Source organism: Crocodylus siamensis, chromosome 6, assembly GCF_052110815.1.
Source record: "Crocodylus siamensis isolate JL-2025a chromosome 6, ASM5211081v1, whole genome shotgun sequence".
NCBI lineage: Eukaryota > Metazoa > Chordata > Crocodylia > Crocodylidae > Crocodylus > Crocodylus siamensis.
This window is the reverse complement of record NC_143400.1, coordinates 65748735-65768465: the sequence shown is the minus strand read 5'-3', so window position 1 is coordinate 65768465 and position 19731 is coordinate 65748735. Positions and strand designations below refer to the sequence as shown.

Sequence of the window (19731 nt, the reverse complement as noted above, 5' to 3'; positions counted from 1 at the left end):
TAGAGAATGGCACTGTAGCCTTAAGTGGTTAACCCCCACTAATAATAGAATGTATAAAGACTGTGCAGTTGCTATGAAGCAGCAGAACAGGATTATACAACTAGAAGAAAAGGCATTTAATGAAGCCACATGGTCTAAAACCAGAATGGAATCTTTATATGCAGTCCCCTGGGATCCTTTGTTTGGGACAGGATAATTGAGCAACAGCCCAAGCCCAAATACTGAAAAATCATCCAAAGTAAAATCAGAATACTTATGGTGTTGACATGAAACATCTAGCTCCATTATCACAATAAATCGATTTCAATATTCATTTTAATTAAACAAATAACCATCCCTTCCATTTCTCACCCTTAATATCCATGGTGCTTGGGAATAAATTATATTTAACAATGAAATGTTCCCAATAAAGTATGATCAATGTTACTTTTACTGCTTCTACTGATGAATTAAGAAAATGGTTACAATGTCATAAAATTATTCAGCAAGTGTACATGCAACCTTGTACAACGAGCTTTTCAACGGGCTTATTAAACATCTACATTTCCTTTTGAGAACATTTAATTGCCAATGTTTTATCAAGAATGTAAATGCCTTAGTAGTCTGATGTATCATCTTTAACTTAAAAGTTTCATATTAATACAAAAAAGACACATTATACATAAGCCACAATTTTCACACATACAAAAGTAGACACACACACCTGTACGCACACACACTTATCAATATCCTACTTATATATTTTCTACAGCCCAAACCTTCTTTTTCCTATAAATTCTTTGTATTTTCTGAAGGCACAACATTCAGGTAGGTAAAATAAAATGTGCTTCTCATAGGGAAAAAATGGTGGTCTCATAACCTAACACTATTTGGATTTTTTTTCTAATTCAATATTGCAAAGTTCACCATGTTCCCTTTGAACAGCGTTGGAGAATATTAACAACAGGCTTAACAAGTACTTGCAGGTGGCTGTAGTTCTCACAAGCGGTGCACCATTTTCCCTTTGTGAATGTGGACATTTTTTGGCAAACAGAATTGAGAGAAGTAACATCTCCTACTTCTACCAAGTTTAATAATGTGCCTGATAGTCCAGACAAAACTCACAGGGACTGAGAGCCAAAATCATCATCTAGCTCCATGCTGGAGCTACAACAATTTACAAATCTGACCAACATTTTTGTTTTATTGTCAAATGGTAGTTTTCCTTGAGTAAAAACTGTGGAATGGACCCTGCAAACCAAAAAATGTATGTTCCTACCTTCTGTATAGACAAACACACATCCATACATTAAGACATCAGGGGAAAATGAAGTTCTATATGGAAGCTCCAGCTTATTTTTCTGCTCCCTTGTTTATATCAGCTGGCAATGAACATGTCAAAAATATACTCAAGTATTTTATCTGTCTATAGCAATTGTGTGTGCGCGTGTGTGTGTAGCCCATCTGCATACATGCTAACCTTTTCAGTATTATAGGCATCCATTGAAATCCTGTTTTGCTGGGGGAGTTGCTTTTTTGTAAGTACACATACTCTCTTTAACAAAGAATCCTGAACACACTTCAAGACAAAAAATAAATATTATTATAATGGAAAATGCTTTAAACTTTTTATGGCGATAGAATAGCACTTTGCTTGCTTTCTTCCTCCCCCCAGCCCCTGCCATTTTTTTCAGTACAGTACAACTTAAACATGTTTGCTATTTAAGCAGAGAATGATTTGAGATATGTGCATATGGGCATGAAATCTGCACTATATTTGTGGGATTCATATTTGTTCACCAGAAAAAGCAGCTTCTAACCTTTGAACAGGAAGAGATAAACTGCCAAGCTGTTGATCTCCTGTTGATCTGCTGATCTCCCCACTTGCCCCAACAGGGACCCTTAAAATGTTTTTGTTGCTATCAAATGTGTATATTAAACAAATACCTTTCTAAGTTCACATGCACAATGGGCATGATTCCCAAACAATCGAGGTAATTATAAAAATCATTTATTATTTTCTTTATTCATATCACCCTGGAACATTTACTTTATACAAAAGTCCAATTCTCGGTATTATGCTTTCAAAATCATCCTGTCCCCAGCACAGGTGTCTCAAGAATTCGGTAAGTCTGTCATTACCGTTGTCTGTTGGTAAACAAGATTTTGGTACCGAATCCTCCCAGCATTTCAAGAGCAGGGAAAGGGGTTTTACAAATACTATTAAGTTCCACTTTTTTTAATTGTCTGTAACCCGGCAATGCAAAAATGTCAATGTGCATTACCCTCTCAGTCTTTGGGTGAAAGGCCATACCCCAGCTAGCAGAAGAACCAAGCTGCCCCCTCTCACTTCCCCTCTCCAGCAAGCACAGCTGGTTCCTGCAATGGGCTCAGCTCTCAGGGTCAGCAGATCTGCAACCCTTTGGGGTGGATGATCACAACCTCTCTGCACCCCACTCACAGCCTCGGTTTCCTGAGCAATGTTTTGCTGAGGTCCTTCACCTCCTCAGGGCTGCTGACCCTCTCGTAGCCCAGCACAGCCATCGGCTGATGGCAGTACTCCTCAATCTGCTTTATCTGCTGGTAGGTCAGTGCTGTCCTCCAGGCACTCAGGGCCTGGGTGGCGTTCCGGGCAGATACCACAAAAGGCTTGGAGGAGTAGCCTGGCCCGCTGGTCATATTGAGGGCAAATTTCTCCATCTCAGGGCTCACCACCAGGTTGACGAAGCTGTACACCTGCCGCAGGGTCTTGATGGGATCTACCACCAGGTCCTCGTAGCGCACAGCCAGGTAGTTGCCCTGCAGCCAGTCTGGCGGGTGCAGGGCAGTCTGCAGGGTCCTGGCCATGCTGCTGCAGATCACCTCCATGGCCCCCAACGCGTGGTAATCTGAGCCGCCGCCACCACCGCCACCCTCCTTCTTGCCACCCAGCTTGTGGCTGGCGTCCAGGAAGGGCATACGGTGGATGCGGGGATCACGGCTCCGCACCACCTGCAGGCTCTCGCGGATCAGGCCATGACGGGACTTGATGCGGGAGCTGGCCACCGCACGGGGGTCCCGCACCAGGTGGATGACTTTGAGACGCAGCGCAGGGTCGTGCAGCAGGGGCGCCAGCACAGCCAGGTCAAAGACACGCACGCCCTTGATGACCAGCGTGCGGTACTGGCGGCACTGCTCCTGCAGCAGGCCCAGCCGCTGCGGCGGGCACTTCTTGCACACCTTGTCGTCCACCAGGCCCACCACGTCCTTGCGGTAGGCCGGGCACAGCGGCGCCGAGCAAATCACCTTGTTGGTGGCCGCACCGAAGATGCCCAGCGTGGTGAGGTTCCTGCCCGCCCCCGCCGTGCTGTACAGCTGGAAGACAGACAGGTCGCAGCGGTAGAGTGCGCCCAGCATGTCCCGCGCAGCGCCCTGCAGGGACACGGCGTCGCCCGGGTACAGCTTCTGCCACACGTGCCACACGGGCTCGTAGAGGAAGAAGACGTCAGGGTTCTGGTTGAACAGCTCCCCGAAGAAGGACGAGCCCGAGCGCCACGTGGTGAAGACGTAGACCAGCTGGCGCTGCCCGGGCGCCGCCGGGGGCTGCGGGGGCTGCGGCGGCGGCTGTGGCTGCGGGCGCGAGGGGGCGCGGCGGGCGGCGGGCGGCGGCTCGGGGCAGCGCGGCGGCGGCTCGCGGTGCCACTTGTAGTCCAGCAGGTTGAGCATGGTGAGCAGCAGCAGCAGCGCGTAGCCCACGCACAGCCCCAGCGCCTTCCTGCGCAGCACTTTCATGCTGGCGGCGGCGGCGGCAACAAGTGCTGCTCAGCGCCCGGCGGCGGCTGCCCGCGGGCCCCGCGGCCCGGCCCGCCTTCGCCCCCGGCCCCGGCCCCGCATGGCGCGGGGACCCCGCTGCAGCCGCGCCGCTCACGGGCTCTTCCGCCGCTTCCGCCCCTTCATAGCCCGCGCGGCCGGGGCGAAGCTGTGCGGGGCGGCGGGACCGGCCGGGCCGCTAGGGCCATGCACGGGGGGCGCCGCGCGGCCGCCGCCCCGCGCCGCTCCCGGCCCGCCGCGCACCGCCGCTCATGCCCGGCCCGGCCGGGGAAGGCTTCGCGCAGCAGCGGCGGCCCCGGCTCCCGCTCCCGGCTCCCGGCCGAGGTCCCCCGCGGAATGGAAGCGGAGCTCCAGCCTCTAGCGCAGCATCCCCGCTCGCTCCCCGCCCCGCGCCGCCCCATTGGCGGCCGCAGCCGTCACTCCGCCGCGCCCCGCCCGGCTCCGCAGTGCTGCCCGCTCTCTGCGGCGGCGGCGGCGGGGGCGGGAGCTGGGGCCGCCAGGGAAAGTCCTGCGCCGGGCGGCGGCGGCGGGCACGGCCCGTCTTCGGCGCCCCGCGCCCTGCCTCGGGCCTGCGCGCGCGGGCCCCGCCGCTTCCCTCGCGCTCGGCACCAGGAGGCTGTCGGGGAGCGCGGCGGGTGAGGCGACCGCGGCCCGGGGCGCTGCCCGCGGCGCTGTGCAGTGCTCTCCCGCCCGCCCAGAGCTGTCCTCTGGGGCCCGCTGACGATAGTCGCGGGAAAGCATTAGCGCTGACTCCCCGCAGCTGGAGCCAACGCTGCTCCGAGACGTGAGAACTGGAGCGGAAGAGGTCCACAGGAGCTAGGGGAGGCGGCTCCCCTGGCCCGGGGCTGCTGTGCTCCGTGGTCCCAGCCCCCCGCAGCCGTGGGAATGGCGTTCTTGGGGCAGTTGCACAGTTCAGACTAGGATGTGAAACTTCTCAAAACGGTTCCCTTTCACTTCATAGAAAAAGATTGTAAAGAACCCCCTCTTGGTCCACAGGGATGGCAAGGATTAGAGATGCCACCAGGTCTAAACCACCCAAGCGTTACAGGTATCCAGTGTGACTCTATTTCCTGAAACCTGTTCTTTGGATCCTGCTAGATTGGGTCCCTGTAAGATGCTTGTACTGTGCTGGGCAGCCACTAATTCTTTCAGCTGCTCCAAGTTCAAATGAGACTGCGGCCTGCACTTCTGTGGCATCAAAATCTGGCCTACTGAGTGTGGTGTTTGAAGCGTTCTTCCAAAAAAATTAATGAGTACATCTCATCCCAGAAAGTTATGCTAGACATTCAAGGCCATGATAGACATTACACTTTACAACCAGATGATGTGTTACAACCTGTAACGTGATACACACATAGGATTAAATTTCATTTAGGGGCCTGATGATACCTAAAGCTCAATGGACATAGTTTAGCTGGACCAGATGCAGTTGAACTAGGTTTTGTCTATCACAAAAATGTAATTTAGGGTCTGTCAGCATTGAGAGTTTGCCTACCAGGTGTAGCCCCAAAGCCTGTAATTTCTTAACTCCACACTTCCTTGTTGTGGGTGGGTGTGAGGGAGTTAAATAGATAAAGCAAGTTTTGTTGCTGGTAGTGCAAAGTACTCAATTATCACCTGGGTATTTGCCAACTTGAAAATTCAAATAACCACTTGAGCTAGGAGTTTTCAGCAGTGGGATCCTGAACTGTCCATCTACAATGGCTTAGACATGGATGTGAGAAGATGCTAAGACCAGGCATGCCCGTTGCAGGGCTCACACACAAGTGTGAGACAGAGCTGAGACCAGGCGTGCTTGGTGCAGAGCAGACATAGGTGTGAGAAGGTGCTGAGACCAGGCATAGATTGTAAAGCTGGAAGGGACCTCAGAAGATCACTGGGTCCAGCCCCCTGTACCAGGCAGGAAAGACAGCTGGGTTCAGGTGATGCCACCATGGTGATAGTCCAGTCTCCTCTTGAAGATTTCCAGGGTAGGTGATTGCACCACCTCTGGAGGGAGCTTATTACACAGTCTGGACACTAACTCTGAAGCTGTTTTTCCTAATGTTGAGCCTGAAATGGTCTTCCAGGAGTTTATGGCAGTTACTCCTGGTTTTCCCCAAGGGTGCCTTTTCACCAAGCCCTTGATGTACTCCCCTGATGGCAGGGCCATCCCTAGGGGGGGACACAAATCAGGGCGACTGCCCTACACTTTGGGAGAGCCCCGCAGAGCTGGGGAAGCCTCATGTCTGGCCACTCACCACCCTCTCCCGTGTGCGCCCCACCCTCCCCACCCCCCGCTGCTGCATCCAGGCTCCGCACAGGCTGATTTGCCCTGGACCCTACTACAATTGTTTCTGCCTGATGTAGCCGTAAGCTGCTATCAAGTCTCCTCTCAGCCTTCTCTTTTTCAGGCTGAAGAGTTCCAGGTCCCTCAGCCTTTCCTTGTATGGCTTGCCATGCAAGTCTCTAATCATACAAGTGGCCCTTCTCTGGACCTTCAATTTTTACCACGTTCTTGTTAAGGTGTGGCACCCAGAACTGGACGCAGTACTCCAGCTGGGGGTCACCAATGGCAAGTAGAGTGGGAGAATCACTTCCTTGGTTTTGCTGAAGATGCATCTATTGATGCATGCCAGACTACAATTTGCCCTGCTGTCAACAACGTCACACTGCTGGCTCATATTCATACTGTGGTCTATTATTACCCCCATGTCCCTTTCCTTCGTGGTGCTGGTCAGTTTGGAGCCACCAAACATGTAGATGTGTTGGGGGTTGTTAGTGTTCAGGTGGAGCACTTTACATTTCTCAGTGTTGAACTTCATCTGGTTCCAACTCACCCAACTTGCTAGCCTGTCTAGATCAGCCTGTATCTGTAGCCTATCTTCAAGCATGACCACGTTTCCCCATAACTTGGTGTCATCCGCAAGCTTGGCTAGTGAGCTCTTCACCCCCACATCCAAATCAGTAATAAAGCTGTTGAAAAGTACTAGACCAAGCAATGACCCCTGAGGGACACCACTGGCCACTTCTCACCAGGACAACATGGATCCATTCATTAGGACTCTCTGGATCCTACCCCGCATCCAGCTTCATACCCAACTAACTGTCGAGCAGTTAAGCCCACAATCCTCCATTTTTTTCACAAGAACGTTGTTGGATACCAGATCAAAGTCTTTTTGGAAGTCAACATATACAATGTCTACGTCCTCTCTCTTATCCAGGTGGCGAGTTACATGATCACAAAAGGAGATGAGGTTGGTAAGACAAGACCTGCCCACAACAAAGCCATGCTGGCTGTCATTTGAATCCTACCTTCTGCAAGCCTGTCGCACATAGACTACTTAATGAATTTTTCCATGATTTTCCCTGGGATAGAAGTTAGGCTAATTGGCCAATAGTTGCCTGGGTCCTCCCTCCTCCCCTTCTTGAAGATGGGCACAACACTGGCCCTCTTCCAGTCATCAGGGACCTCTCCGGAGCACCATGAATTTTGGAAAAGTTTTGCCAGGGGCTCCGCAATTACTTCGGCCAGTTCCTTTAGCACTCTCGGATCAGTGCATCTGGTCCTGTTGACTTATATATGTCTACTTTCTTTAATTGATCACACACCAGGTCTACAGCAACAGTAGAAAAGTAATCATTCCTGCCCTGCTTATTCTGTACCCTATCTGGCATGATTTTCCCCTTGACCCAGTGAAATACTGAGGCAAAGTAGTCATTCACAGTTCTGTGTTCTGCAAGGCACAGACACGGGTATGAAATGAAGCTGGTATTTGCCAGCACTGAAAGTAGCGCTTGACACACAATAGTGGGATGGGCAATGCAGTTCTAGGAAGTTTCCCTCATCCTCCAAGCAGTCACCCTTAGGGTGGGGGTAGGGGTTGGTGTGCTTAAAGGCCAAGCTTAAACTAGAGTGTGACGTGCATTGAAACTGCTAGTTCTCTGCCAGGAATCATGGCAAGGTCTGCAAACTCAGATGCTCCAAAAAAAGACGGTTCTGTTGCTACCAACACTGAAAATTCAAATATGCTTACAGATGCAAATCAAGACTCTCATGGTCTCAGCAATGGAAAGGGCATTTATTATAGTAATAAAAAAAAGTCAGGAAGTGTTAAGGTAAGAAAAAGCAAAAGCTTTTACCTCTGTGAAAAAACAATCATAGTATGACCTCGCTTTATGTTATAGCAAAAGACGATGTTTTTTTTTTTCTTTGGAGGGATAAAAATGATGTAGGCTGCTGGAAGCATTAGCATTCCTAATGAAGTAATTTTGTTTTAATATCTGTCTTGTGTGGTGTGCAGTATGAGGAATTAATATTTTGAAGGGGGCTCAGCTGAAGATTAGGCAGGCCAAGGAGAGAGCCAAGCTCCTGCCTGCATTGCACGCAGCCTGCCCAGACTAAGCCATGCAGAGCCCCCAGGAGCTCATGCTGCCTCTCCCATGGGCAGTATCCAGCAGGGAGGCCAGGAGCTTGCCCAGGACGGAGGTGGGTGGAGCAGGGAAAGCTGTGCTGGGTGCTGGGGCAGACAGTCCAAGCCCTCCTGCTGTCCTGGGTAGGAGCCCCAGTGCAGGTATCTAAGGATGCCTGAATTCTGAGTGAGCAGTTAGGTGTCCTGCCCCTGCAAGGCTGTATTGCCCAGCCAGCCAATCCATCCCAAGGGGGAGGCACAGGGGAGCCGCTAGCAACTGCCCTGCCTGTGCTGCTTTGCCCCTTTCCCCTGCACAACCTTTCTGTTGTGCTTTGACAGGAGCCTTCATGCCTCCTGCCCCCTCTGCTGACTTAATCCCAAGTTGGTCAGCACACCAACAGGTACTGCTGCTGCCAGAACCGCCACTCCAGCATCTGCACCTTGGAGGGCAGCACCTTACATTTCTTCATCTTGGCAGTGCCCAGCAGCAGCACAGGGCCCCACAGGCTTGGCTCCAGCCTACTCTTGTCTGGTGCTGGAGAGGCAGGAACATGGGGAGGTGGTTAGAGCTGGGGCTAGGACCAGGGCTGGGTGGATCATGTCCAGGAGGACTGGAGGCTCCCACCCCCTCAGCTGGGGCTGTGTTGCACTGCCCAGCTATGTTGCTGTGGGCTTTGGAAGGCTGTCCAAGGTGATGACCAGGGCAAGATGCAGATGCACTTGCACAGCAAACCATGTTAAGGCACGCACATGTAGATGTGCACCTGAATTGCCTTAGTGTGCCTCAGGCTAAGGTGCATTAAGTTTAGGTGCACGTAAATTCATATATAGACACACCCAATGTATAGCATAGACTTTTTCTTGATCCACCAAAGTGAGAGGACACAGTGGTTAAGGCAGCAAGCACATGCACATCCTACTATGAATTGTGAAAATAATAATCAAAACCACCCTCACTTGCTCATCATTAATACTTTGTTTTACTTCCCCCTTAATTTGTGCTGCAGGGAGAAGTATCATGAAGGAAAACTACCCAACACATCCTGAGTGACAGTTCATGCATGAGTTACTACTAAACACCATTACAGTTCTGCATGTCTGAAAATTAAATACACTTTTCATTTGACCTCTACATGAATGTGCAGTAGGGGTTTTCAAAATATGGCAGATCACATTGCATATTCACTTTCAATCATTCAGGAAATATTTACCCCATGTAAACAATAAGATCCAGTCCCTCTTTTCCTGCACAAGTCCCAAATTCCCGTGCTTCAGAAACACATTTTTTAAAACAACAGGTCTACAAATTTCTCTAACATTGCATTATATTTAACTAAAAGTTTATAATACAAAGATCCATTTTTTATAATGGCCTTTTCCCCCCATAGTTCCTGTTGACTTCAGGCATTGGCCATTTGAACCTGTTCTCCCATCCTCAAGGACACTGATGAATGTTTTACTTCAAGGAAAATTACTGACACCTGCACTTTTTCTCTTATACAAGTATTTACTGGGCCATGCTTTACAATGTGAGGTCTCACTCCTTCAACTCCACAAGCCTCCCTCCTTTCCTCCTCTCAAAGCAGACATCCCAAAGTAAGAGTCTCAGAAATGCAGGCTGCTTGGGGGTATTTTAAAGTTTAGCTTTAAGTCCCAAAAAAGAAACCAATTATCTCCTCTTCCTGGCCTTGTCAGCTGAGACAGGAAAGACTATTTCCTTCTCCTTTCTTTTTCTCAAAAAAAGAGTAAGATGGCTTCTGACTCTCCCCTTTTCTACTTAAAGGTCAGCCCTGAGAACCACATTCCCAATCTTTCATGAAGGGACAGCAGATTGATACCACTGCAGCACAGTATTTTCAGCTAATTACTAACCAAGATACACATGTGCAGGGAGCCTGCTCCAACACACTGGGAATCCAGCGAGTTGGAGCAGACTCAAGCATGGAAATTAGCATGCTCCAGATGAGCTTTAGTTCAAAGCACCTCCCCACCAGTTTTCAGTGCCAGGACACGGATACACAAGATACTCAGTTGCTTTTAATCAGCATGGATCGCTTATTAAAGCGCTCTCCCCTGGAGCATGTGTAAAAATGCCTTCATAGTTTCATAGTAGTTAGGGGTCAGAAGGGACCTGAATAGATCATCTACTCTAACCCCCTGCCACTGGCTGGAGCACATGACCCCAGACAGGTGTTCATCCAACCTCTTTTTGAATTTACCCAAGGTAAGAGCAAGGACCACTTCTTCCCTAGGAAGTTGGTTCCAGATCCTAGCCACCCTAACAGTGAAATAGTGCCTCCTAATCTCTAACCTGAACCTATTCTCCAACAGTTTCTGGCCATTGTTCCTTGTCACCCCAGGTGCTGCTGGGGGGAATAGGACCCTTCCTACTTGCTGCTGATCTCCCCTAACAAGTTTGTAGGCAGCCACCAAATCCCCCCTCAGTCTCCACTTGCTGAGGCTGAACAGGCTCAGGTACTTCAGTCTCTCCTCATAGGGCCTGCCCTGTTGCCCTCCAACCAAGCAGGTGGCCCTCCTCTGAACCCTCTCAAGGCAGGCCACATCCTTCTTAAAGTGCAGTGCCCAGAACTGGGCGCAGTACTCCAATTGAGGCCAGACCAAAATCATGTAGAGGGGGAGTTATCACCTCTCCGGACTGGCTTGAAATGCATCTTTGGATGCATGACAAGGTGCAATTGGCTTTGCTGGCTGCGGTCTGCCATTGGCAGCTCACGTTCATCTTGGAGTCAATACTGACCTTTAGATGACACAATGACATGCTGAACCTGTTAAAAACCTAAGGCAAAATTGTCTCTGTAGCTACATGACTCTTGTTAGACACCCATATTTTCCACTGTCATTAGCCTTTTCATTGTCCTCTACCTCATTTTCCCCAAAGTCCTGTGTCAACTCTTTATTCCTTGGCTTGGGTTCTGTCCAGTCAAGCACAGAATAGTAGTGCTCACGTTTTGGCTGGGAAATCGGGTACATCATTATTTTTTTAAAGCAGCCTCATTTTCCTTCCATAAATTTGTTCTCATGCTGACATATATTACATAGGTGTTCTACATACTCCAGAATGGAAATTCCTTATGGTTCCAAAAAGGAACTTATTCACATGTATCACCTTCATTGTCCTCGGTAATTCAAGCTGTTTCATTTGTTGGTCTATGTGGTTTTTTTTAATCATATAATTATACACAGGACTATGTTAGGCTACTTCATTGTTATAGAGAAGTTTCCTATTCAGTCTGCATCCCAGTAACTGCTGTGTAAGATACCACATGCATTCTAGTGACATTGGACAATAAACCAAAATGGCAAACAAACATTAAAACAGCCTGGTTTTTTTTTCAGTAGTTTTAGCAGTCTGTGTCTCATCCACCATTTTTCATCTGGCCATTTGTGGGCACAGCACATCTTTTTTAATATGTTTGGATACATGTTGAGGCAAAACTTAGAAATTCATTAGTGCAATAGTGGGGGACATTGTGTGCAACTGTTGCCGTTACTGTGTACACAAAGAATTTTGATTTTGGAGATATAAACTAGTAACTGATGTTATCTGTGACAATGGGGTTTTTTACGTTTTAGCAATATTTAATATTTAAAAATATATATATTTATAGCCACTTCAAAATAAATGAAACAAACATATAAATGCTGAGCCTATAGCTCTCCTTAGATATGCAGGTAACATTCTAGCCACTGTATGCTCTTTTCTGATTACACAGAGTAGCATTTAGGATAATATGTACTTTCCTATCACTTGTTCAGTGCCTTTATTCTAAAAGTGTATTTTAAATACTTTATCTCCTAGATGTGTCCAATGAATTCTTCAGGAAACGGGTTCTGGAAAGTGTGGCAGACAAACCAGTCATTGGTATACTGCAACCAAGTGGATGGCCAAGTGCTGATAAGTCTCCTCATTTTGCTTATTAAGCTGCCCTGAGAAGTAAAAACATGTTCAACATCTTTCCTAATTTGCTTCCATGTGAACAGTTGGTATGATTGCCTCAATGACAATATTTGATTGCCAATAGGAGGGAAAATTTTGAGGAAGTATGTGGAGTTAAGTAATGACTAAGAGGCAATAAAGTTTCATCTGTGAGATCATCTCTCCCCATTAGATTTGTAGTCCATTTCCTGAGAACCCATCTAGAATGTCATCTGAGAGAAACTAAAATGATGGTTCTGTCTACTTTTAATAATATTCCTTTGACAGATGTTTTCCTATTCACAATGGTTGTTGTTATAAATTATTAGGTGACTTATTTTGTAAAATGAGGTAAGCTTTTCTCCACCCTTTCTTGTCTTCCTTCAGCAAAAATTTCAGCTGCAGTGCTGAGACAAGTAGTTTAAGAAATCCTCATAAAATGGGTTTATATAGAAACCTCTTCTGTGAAGGCAAGGCCCCAGCTAGCTTGTGGTTGCAGTTATACTTGATAATCTTGTATACGTTTTAATTAGCACGTGCATTCAATAGATTAACAAAGCTATTCCATCTGGCATGCAGGTTTTTGTGATTGGACTCAACACTCACACTGCATTCATTTTACCCGCTGGCCATTATGTCCCTTAAAATGAAGTCTTGTTATTTAACCTATTTTTCTGCATACTTAATATTCACAGGAGGGAGCCAGAGGTTTCCTCAAGTGTATTAATTTTTCAGAAATATTCTATAATTGTTTTTGTTGTTGATCTCTGTGGATTGTTAATTAACAAATTTCCATACTCATCTGATATGTTGTGTGTGAAATTCATCCGTGCTGAGGGGGATATACCCAGGCTACTGAAGTCTCACCAAAAGCCCTCGAGTTAGGCTCTTAAGACCTTACAAGCACACAAATAAAGGACCTATTTTTCAACCACAGAACACATCCAGCTGTTTGTTTCACTTGAAATGGGTATTTAACACCATTTTTGAAAATCAAGAAACCTATTTAGGTTCCTAAATAAGGAGCTACAAAACCTATTTTTGGCATCTGTTTTTGACAATCCTGGCCATAAGGTCAAAGATCTATGGGAAATTAATCAGAACAACCCCCTTGTTGCTGTACTACATACATTCTACTCTTATATTATTTTCCCTGCAAATGAATAATGAGTAAGCAATATATTTTTGCAGGATCTCACATGTAACAGGCATGAATTCTTCAGACTTTCCTTGGGCACAAATTCTATCAAAGGAAACTATCCCTGAAGCAAAGCTGAAGGGTTGGCTTTGTAGCCTTTACTGATTATTCTATGCCTGTAACCAAAAACTAATTATCAATTGCTTGACAGTGAGATTACATTCTAATCCTTTGATGAAGATGCCTCCAGTTACATTCTCACAACTCTATGCTGCTCTCCATGTACTTGAGAGAAAGGTTTCCAGGTGACCTGCAAAAAAGGAAAAAAAGGGAGGGCAGGAAGTTGTGCCATGTTTTAATTTCTTCATGACATATTAGCCAGAAAGATCTCTCATCCTACACCATTTCCTACTTGTTTTTTCACCTTATAAAACCTCTCTGGTGGTTGAAGAACTAATAAAAGTACTTAACATCACAAGATATTTGAAGCTGTTATTTTGAGACAGAAAGGAGTTTGACTTCTTTGCTTTTGTTTTGCTACTGCTGCTGTTCTGTTTCTTTGTTAATGCTTGCATTCAACATCCCTTCCACCTCTTCAATAACAAGAGGTCCAATACATTTCCCAGAAAGAGCAGAGAAGATCTAATTTCACATTCCCAGTATTGCTCAGGTAAAAAGAGACAAATCCACCTACCAGTTTCAAACAATTGTCCTGAATATGTTGTAACTATGAGACTTGCAATTTTGTAGCTATCTTTTTAATTTTATCTTGGAATTCAGTAAAAAAATTCTTTAAAACATTTGTATAAATGTTTTAAAGATTTTTTATTTCTTCATATGAAGATCTTTAAGTAAGTACAAAGGGATGAACTAGAATAACCAAAAATTCAACTAGATTCAACTAGAATAACCAAAAAGCAAGCTAATAGGAAGAGTTTCTACTATTATTTATGTTATATCTGTATTTGTCTGTAATTCACTCCTGTAATACACTACTGCATAAAAATGTACACTTATTCTGATCTGCAGGCTAACTTATTAATGCAGAACAAGCAAGTCAGTCTTCCCCAACCAATTTAAAAGCTCAATCTCATTAGCTTCCTAGAATCACAGAAAGTTGGATTAGAAGAGACCTCAGGAGGTCATGTAGTCCAACCCCCTGCTCAAAGCAGGACCAACCCCAACTAGGTCATCCCAGCCAAATCTTTGTCTAGCCGGGTTTTGAAAACCCCCAAGGATGTAGCTTCTACCACCTCTCCGGGTTGCCTGTTCCAGTGCTCCTCCTAGTGAGAAAATTCTTCCTGATATCTAACCTAAACTTCCTTTGCTACAACTTAAGACCATTCCTCCTTGTTCTGTCATCTGCCACCACTGAAAAGAGCCTAGCTCCTTCCTCTTTCGAACCCTGCTTCAGGTAGCTGAAGACTGCTATTAAATCCCCTCCATCTCCTCTTCTCTAAACTAAATAAGCCCAGTTTCCCCAGTCTTTCCTCAAAAGTCATGTCCCCTAGCCCCTCAACATTTTTGTTGCCCTTGATGAGACTCTCTCCCCTCTGCTGAATAGAGGGGAATAATTACTTCCCTTGACCTACTGGCAACACACCTACCAATGCAGCCCAGTATGCCATCAGCTTTCTTGGCAATGAGGGCACACTGCTGACTCATAGTCAGCTTATTGTCCACTGTAACCCCCAGGTCCTTTTCTGCACAGCTGCTGCCCAGCCAGTCAGTCCCCAACCTGTACTGGTGCATGGAGTTGTTACATTTTAAGTACAGGACTTTACACTTGTCCTTGTTGGACTTCATGAGATTTCCTTTAGCCTAATTCTCCAATTTGTCCAAGTCATTCTGAATCCTAGCCCTACCCTTCAATGAATCTACTACTCCCCCCAGCTTGGTGTCATCTGCAAACGTGCTGAGGGTGCACTCTATGGCATCTTCCAGGTCACTGAAGACATTGAACAAAATCAGCCTCAGGACCAACTCCTAAGGCACTCCTCTTGACACCGGCTGCCAATTAGACATCAAGCCATTGATTACTACTCTCTGAGCCCAATGCTTCAGTCAATTTTCTATCCACCTTACAGTCCGTTCATCCAGCTTACCTGTAAGAATGTTGTGGGAGACCATATCAACAGCCTTGCTAAAAATCAAGGTGCACCACATCCACTGGTCTCCCTATATCCATAGAGCCAGTAACCTAGTCATAGAAGACAATCAGGTTGGTCAGGCATAACTTGCCCCTGGTGAATCCATGCTGACTGCCCCTAATCACCTTCTTCTCAAAGCGTTTAGAAATGGATTTCTTAAGGATCTGTTCCATGATTTTTCCAGGGACTGAGGTGAGGCCAACTGGCCTGTAACTCCCTGGATCCTCCTTCCCTTTCTTAAATGTGGGCACTATGTTTGCCCTTTTCCAATCATCTAGGAACTCTCCTGATCACCATGAGTTTTCAAAGATGATGACCAATAGCCCCGCGATCACATCAGCCAACTCCCTCAGCACCTTCAGGTGCATCCCATTGAGCCCTATGAACTTGTACACCTCCAGCTTTTCTAAGTAGTCCCTAACCTGTTCCTTCACCTCTGAGGGCTGCTCACCTCTCCAAACTGTGCTGCCCAGTGCAGTAGTCTGGGGGCTGTCCTTGCCTGTGAAGACTGAGGCAAAAAAGACATGGAGCACTTCAGTCTTTTCTGCATCCTCTGTCACAAGGTTGCTTCCCCCACTCAGTTAGGGACCCACACTTTCTATGATCCTCCTCTTGCTACTAATATACTTGTAGAAACCCCCCTTGTTTCCCTTTATATCCCTTGCTAGCTACAACTCCAATTGCACTTTGGCCTACCTGACTTGTTCCCTGCATGCCTGAGCAATGCTCTTATATTTTTCCCTAGTTATTTCTGCAAGTTCCCACTTCTTATGAGGTTCCTTTTTGTGATTTAGTTTACTGAAAAGTTCCCTGATAAGCCAAGCTGGTTTTCTACCATACTTGCTAGTCTGCCCGTGCACTGGGATGTTTTTGTTCCTGCCCTCTCAGTAAGGCTTCTTTCAAGTACAACCAGCTCTCCTGGACTCTTTTCCCTTCCATCTGGGTTCCCAGGGGATCCTTCCTATGAGTTTCCCCGAGTGAGTCTAAGTCTCCTTTCCTTACTATGCTGCTTTGCATCCTTCCTTTCCTCAGGATCCTGAACTCAATCATCTCATGGTCACTGCTGCCCAGGTTGCCATCCACTATTACATTCCCCAGCAATTCTTCCGTTTGTGAGCAGCAGGTCAAGAAGAGCCCAGCCCCTAGTTAGTCGCTCCAGCACTTGCACCAGGAAATTGTCCCCAACAATCTCCAAAAACTTCCTGTGTTGCCTACACACTGCTGTATTGCCCTCCCAGCAGATGTCAGGGTGACTGAAGGATTGAAGCTTCAGGAGGAGTCCTGAATATCAGTGCATGTAGTACTAAGATCCTTGTTATAAAATTACTATTTTAAACATTTAGCTATGCCTCTAGCTACATTAAATTCCTGCTACCCACCCATTTGCAATCCCACCTCTTTTTCACAGAGACTGAAAGAAGACATTTTTACTTCTGATGCTAATTCAGTACTGCAGCTGTGTTTCTGGTAAAGCAATAAATAAAATACTCCACCTTTCAGGACAGATGGTATGTTTAATCATCTTGGAGTGAAATACAAAAATGACACTACCTAAAAATATGTTTTGTCCATTGGCTGTTTCATGCATCCTTGGAGGCAGCAGGGACTTCCCCCTTAATGACTGCTGTAACCACTAGGCTAAAGAGTTGTTTCCTACCTTCTACCTAATTATTTTTTTACTTCTAATTATTTTCTGCACATTAAAACAGGATTGGTGGATGGATCCTGACTCCAGGAGAAGTTATAGCTGAGTAGTAAGTAGGGCACTGGTTAAGGATGTGGGAAATGTAATATTGAATCCCTTTAGCAAAAGAGGGCACTGAACCTAGATCTCCCACATCCTAAAGCAGTGTGTGTACCATTGTTGCATTGTTGTTCTGGGAAAATCATTATGATCATCAGCCCACTTGTATGTTTTTCCTGTGGGAGGGAAAAAACAGGCCTTGAGCACCTTCAGGACAGAGTTCTAGGCTATAAATCCACAGTGGAAAGATGCTTCTCTCTCTGCAGCTTGGAATAAGGCACCTAAACTCTAGACAGGAGTGGGGTTTAAGAACATCCACCACAGAAACCCTACCCTCAGCACTTCTCTTTTGACTAGTTCTAGGCATTCCCCAACTCAGTGTGCTGACTGCAGATTGATCCCTGCTCACAGGTTGTACCCCGTTTCTTTTCTGGATCTAGCCTGAAATTTTCTCACAGCATATATTTCAAACAAGAGTCACTTTCCCTGGGATAGAATGTTCAATCATAAATCAAGGGGAAAATACCTATTAATTGCCATACTAAAGACTGGTTGGGGGGGAAGAGTTGAACTGTTAATTAGCTCCTTTTGTATTTGGAACTGGGTAAGACAAGAGGGGAAACAATCTGTGCTCTACCGCATTTGTTATCTACATACTTTTTAATGCAGTAGAGACTTTTCCCTTTTGATTTCAGAAAAAAACTCGATACAGTAAATGTTTATGGAAATATAAATAATGATACAAACATGCCTGTGCAAGCCAGGACAAATTTTTGTTATCCCTGTTGGAGAGAGTGGGTACCAATATTATTTTATCATAACTGGATCCAGAATTTTAACTGGAAAAAATTATCTTTTTCAAGAAGCTAATCAATTTCTGAAAACTTCTTCATTGGTTAGATTTACAACTCACAAGTGTATATGTCCTAACAAGGCCAACAAAACCCAAGAATCTGGGAAGTGGAGACACGCTTCAGTTCAGTCATAAATTCATAGATGTTAAGGGCTGGAAGGAATCTCTTGAAATCGTCAGGTCCAGGCCCCCAAACTTGGGCAGGAAAGACTGCTGGAGTCAGATGACCCCAGCAAGGTGAGCATGCAGGCGCTGATCCAGCTGCTCAGAGCCTAGCTGGCAGCCAGAGCATGGCTCTGGCTGGCCAGGCTCCATTTACGGTGGTGCACACTGCTGGCACGTGCACTGCACCACTTTTTTTAGCAGTGATTTTTGACACCAGGATCTCCCAGTGTCAAATTTTGCCTCTGCACTGCAAATGTAGAGTGGTGAAGAGGTACACACATACTGCGTGCAGTTTGCAGCACCTCAAACAGCTACGACATGCCACAAACCATATGTGCACACTCATCTGGAAGCGCCCTATGAAAAACTTTAGGACTACTCCCAGTTCTTGTACAACTTAAATAGCAAACCACAATAAATGAATGAGCTTCAAATATGACATTCAAAATGACATTACTGATCAGGAAAACTATAATGTTTAAGTTCTAATTGAATTTCTGTATAGTCCTCCTGCCACTGAATAGTATCATCCTTCCTTCTGATCTGGTAAATGTAAAGATAGTCCTACTCTGACATCAGGTTCATCATACTGTTGCATTCTGAATGTAATAAGGGGCCAAAGTATATTTTTAATTAGTACATAACACACACTACTGGATTTGGCCTTATTTTTTAAAACAGGATATATATGAGTGTGTGTGTATATACATGTGCCAAGCAGCTGGACTTAGACACCCTCACAGCACTCTTCTGAAATCAGTTAATATCTTTGCAGGTGTGGTGATCTACCCACACAAGTTTCAGGCTGAGACCTTAGTTATTATTTTCAGCAAGTAGATACCAGTAAATAAACACTTAACCACGTATTTCACTTACTGGAACATTTACGGAGCCAAATCTCAGCTAAAAGCTTTCAAACTTGTTTATTTTTTTAAAATGTCTGTATGCTGGATATAACACACCAAAGACTGCAAACCTACAGACACAATATGAAATGCATTTTTTTCAATGTTATTAGAAATTTGGGGCTCATTTTTGTAAAATGCACTGCTTAGAGCCAGTCAAACTGTGGGGAAAGCTGCCATCCTAGCAATTAGAGAATTCATGATTTCTTTAACTTTCAGTCAAGGATTTCAGATTTTTGGGCATCTTTGTTCAACAGCTGGTGGACCTGTTGGGAAATAGATGAACAAATGTTATTGGGAGGGACAACATTAGACCTTGAGCCACATGGGAGCCTAACGGGCAATAGGAGTTCCGTAACAACCCTGTTGCAAGGCAAGGAACCACAGCCATAATCTTGCAGTAAGAACTTTAATTATACCAAGAAAGGTTAAACTTTCCTCTATCAAGTTTAAAAAGGAGTGTCAGATTTAAGAAAATGTTCAGAGCTCACTGTGAGTGAGCAATGGAAAAATATGGATGTGTTGATTCCCAATACACACACACACGCTCTTATTGCAAGTATATAATTTGAAAGCAACTGATTTGGGCCCCTTTCTATAAGGATATCCCATGACTTTTCCACACAAAAAAATGCTGTGATAAAAATGTAGCCTTATAC

At 45.8% G+C, this 19731-nt stretch overlaps 1 protein-coding gene across 1 annotated transcript; it reads right to left on the bottom strand.

The window, feature by feature from the left end:
- Positions 1 to 297: 297 nt before the first annotated feature.
- On the bottom strand, positions 298 to 3887 carry CHST2 (carbohydrate sulfotransferase 2). Its single transcript, XM_090054213.1, has one exon. It carries the CDS (start codon positions 3748 to 3750, stop codon positions 2437 to 2439), a length of 1314 nt encoding a protein of 437 aa, XP_089910339.1. The 5' UTR covers positions 3751 to 3887; the 3' UTR covers positions 298 to 2436.
- Between the last annotated feature and the right edge of the window lie 15844 nt (positions 3888 to 19731).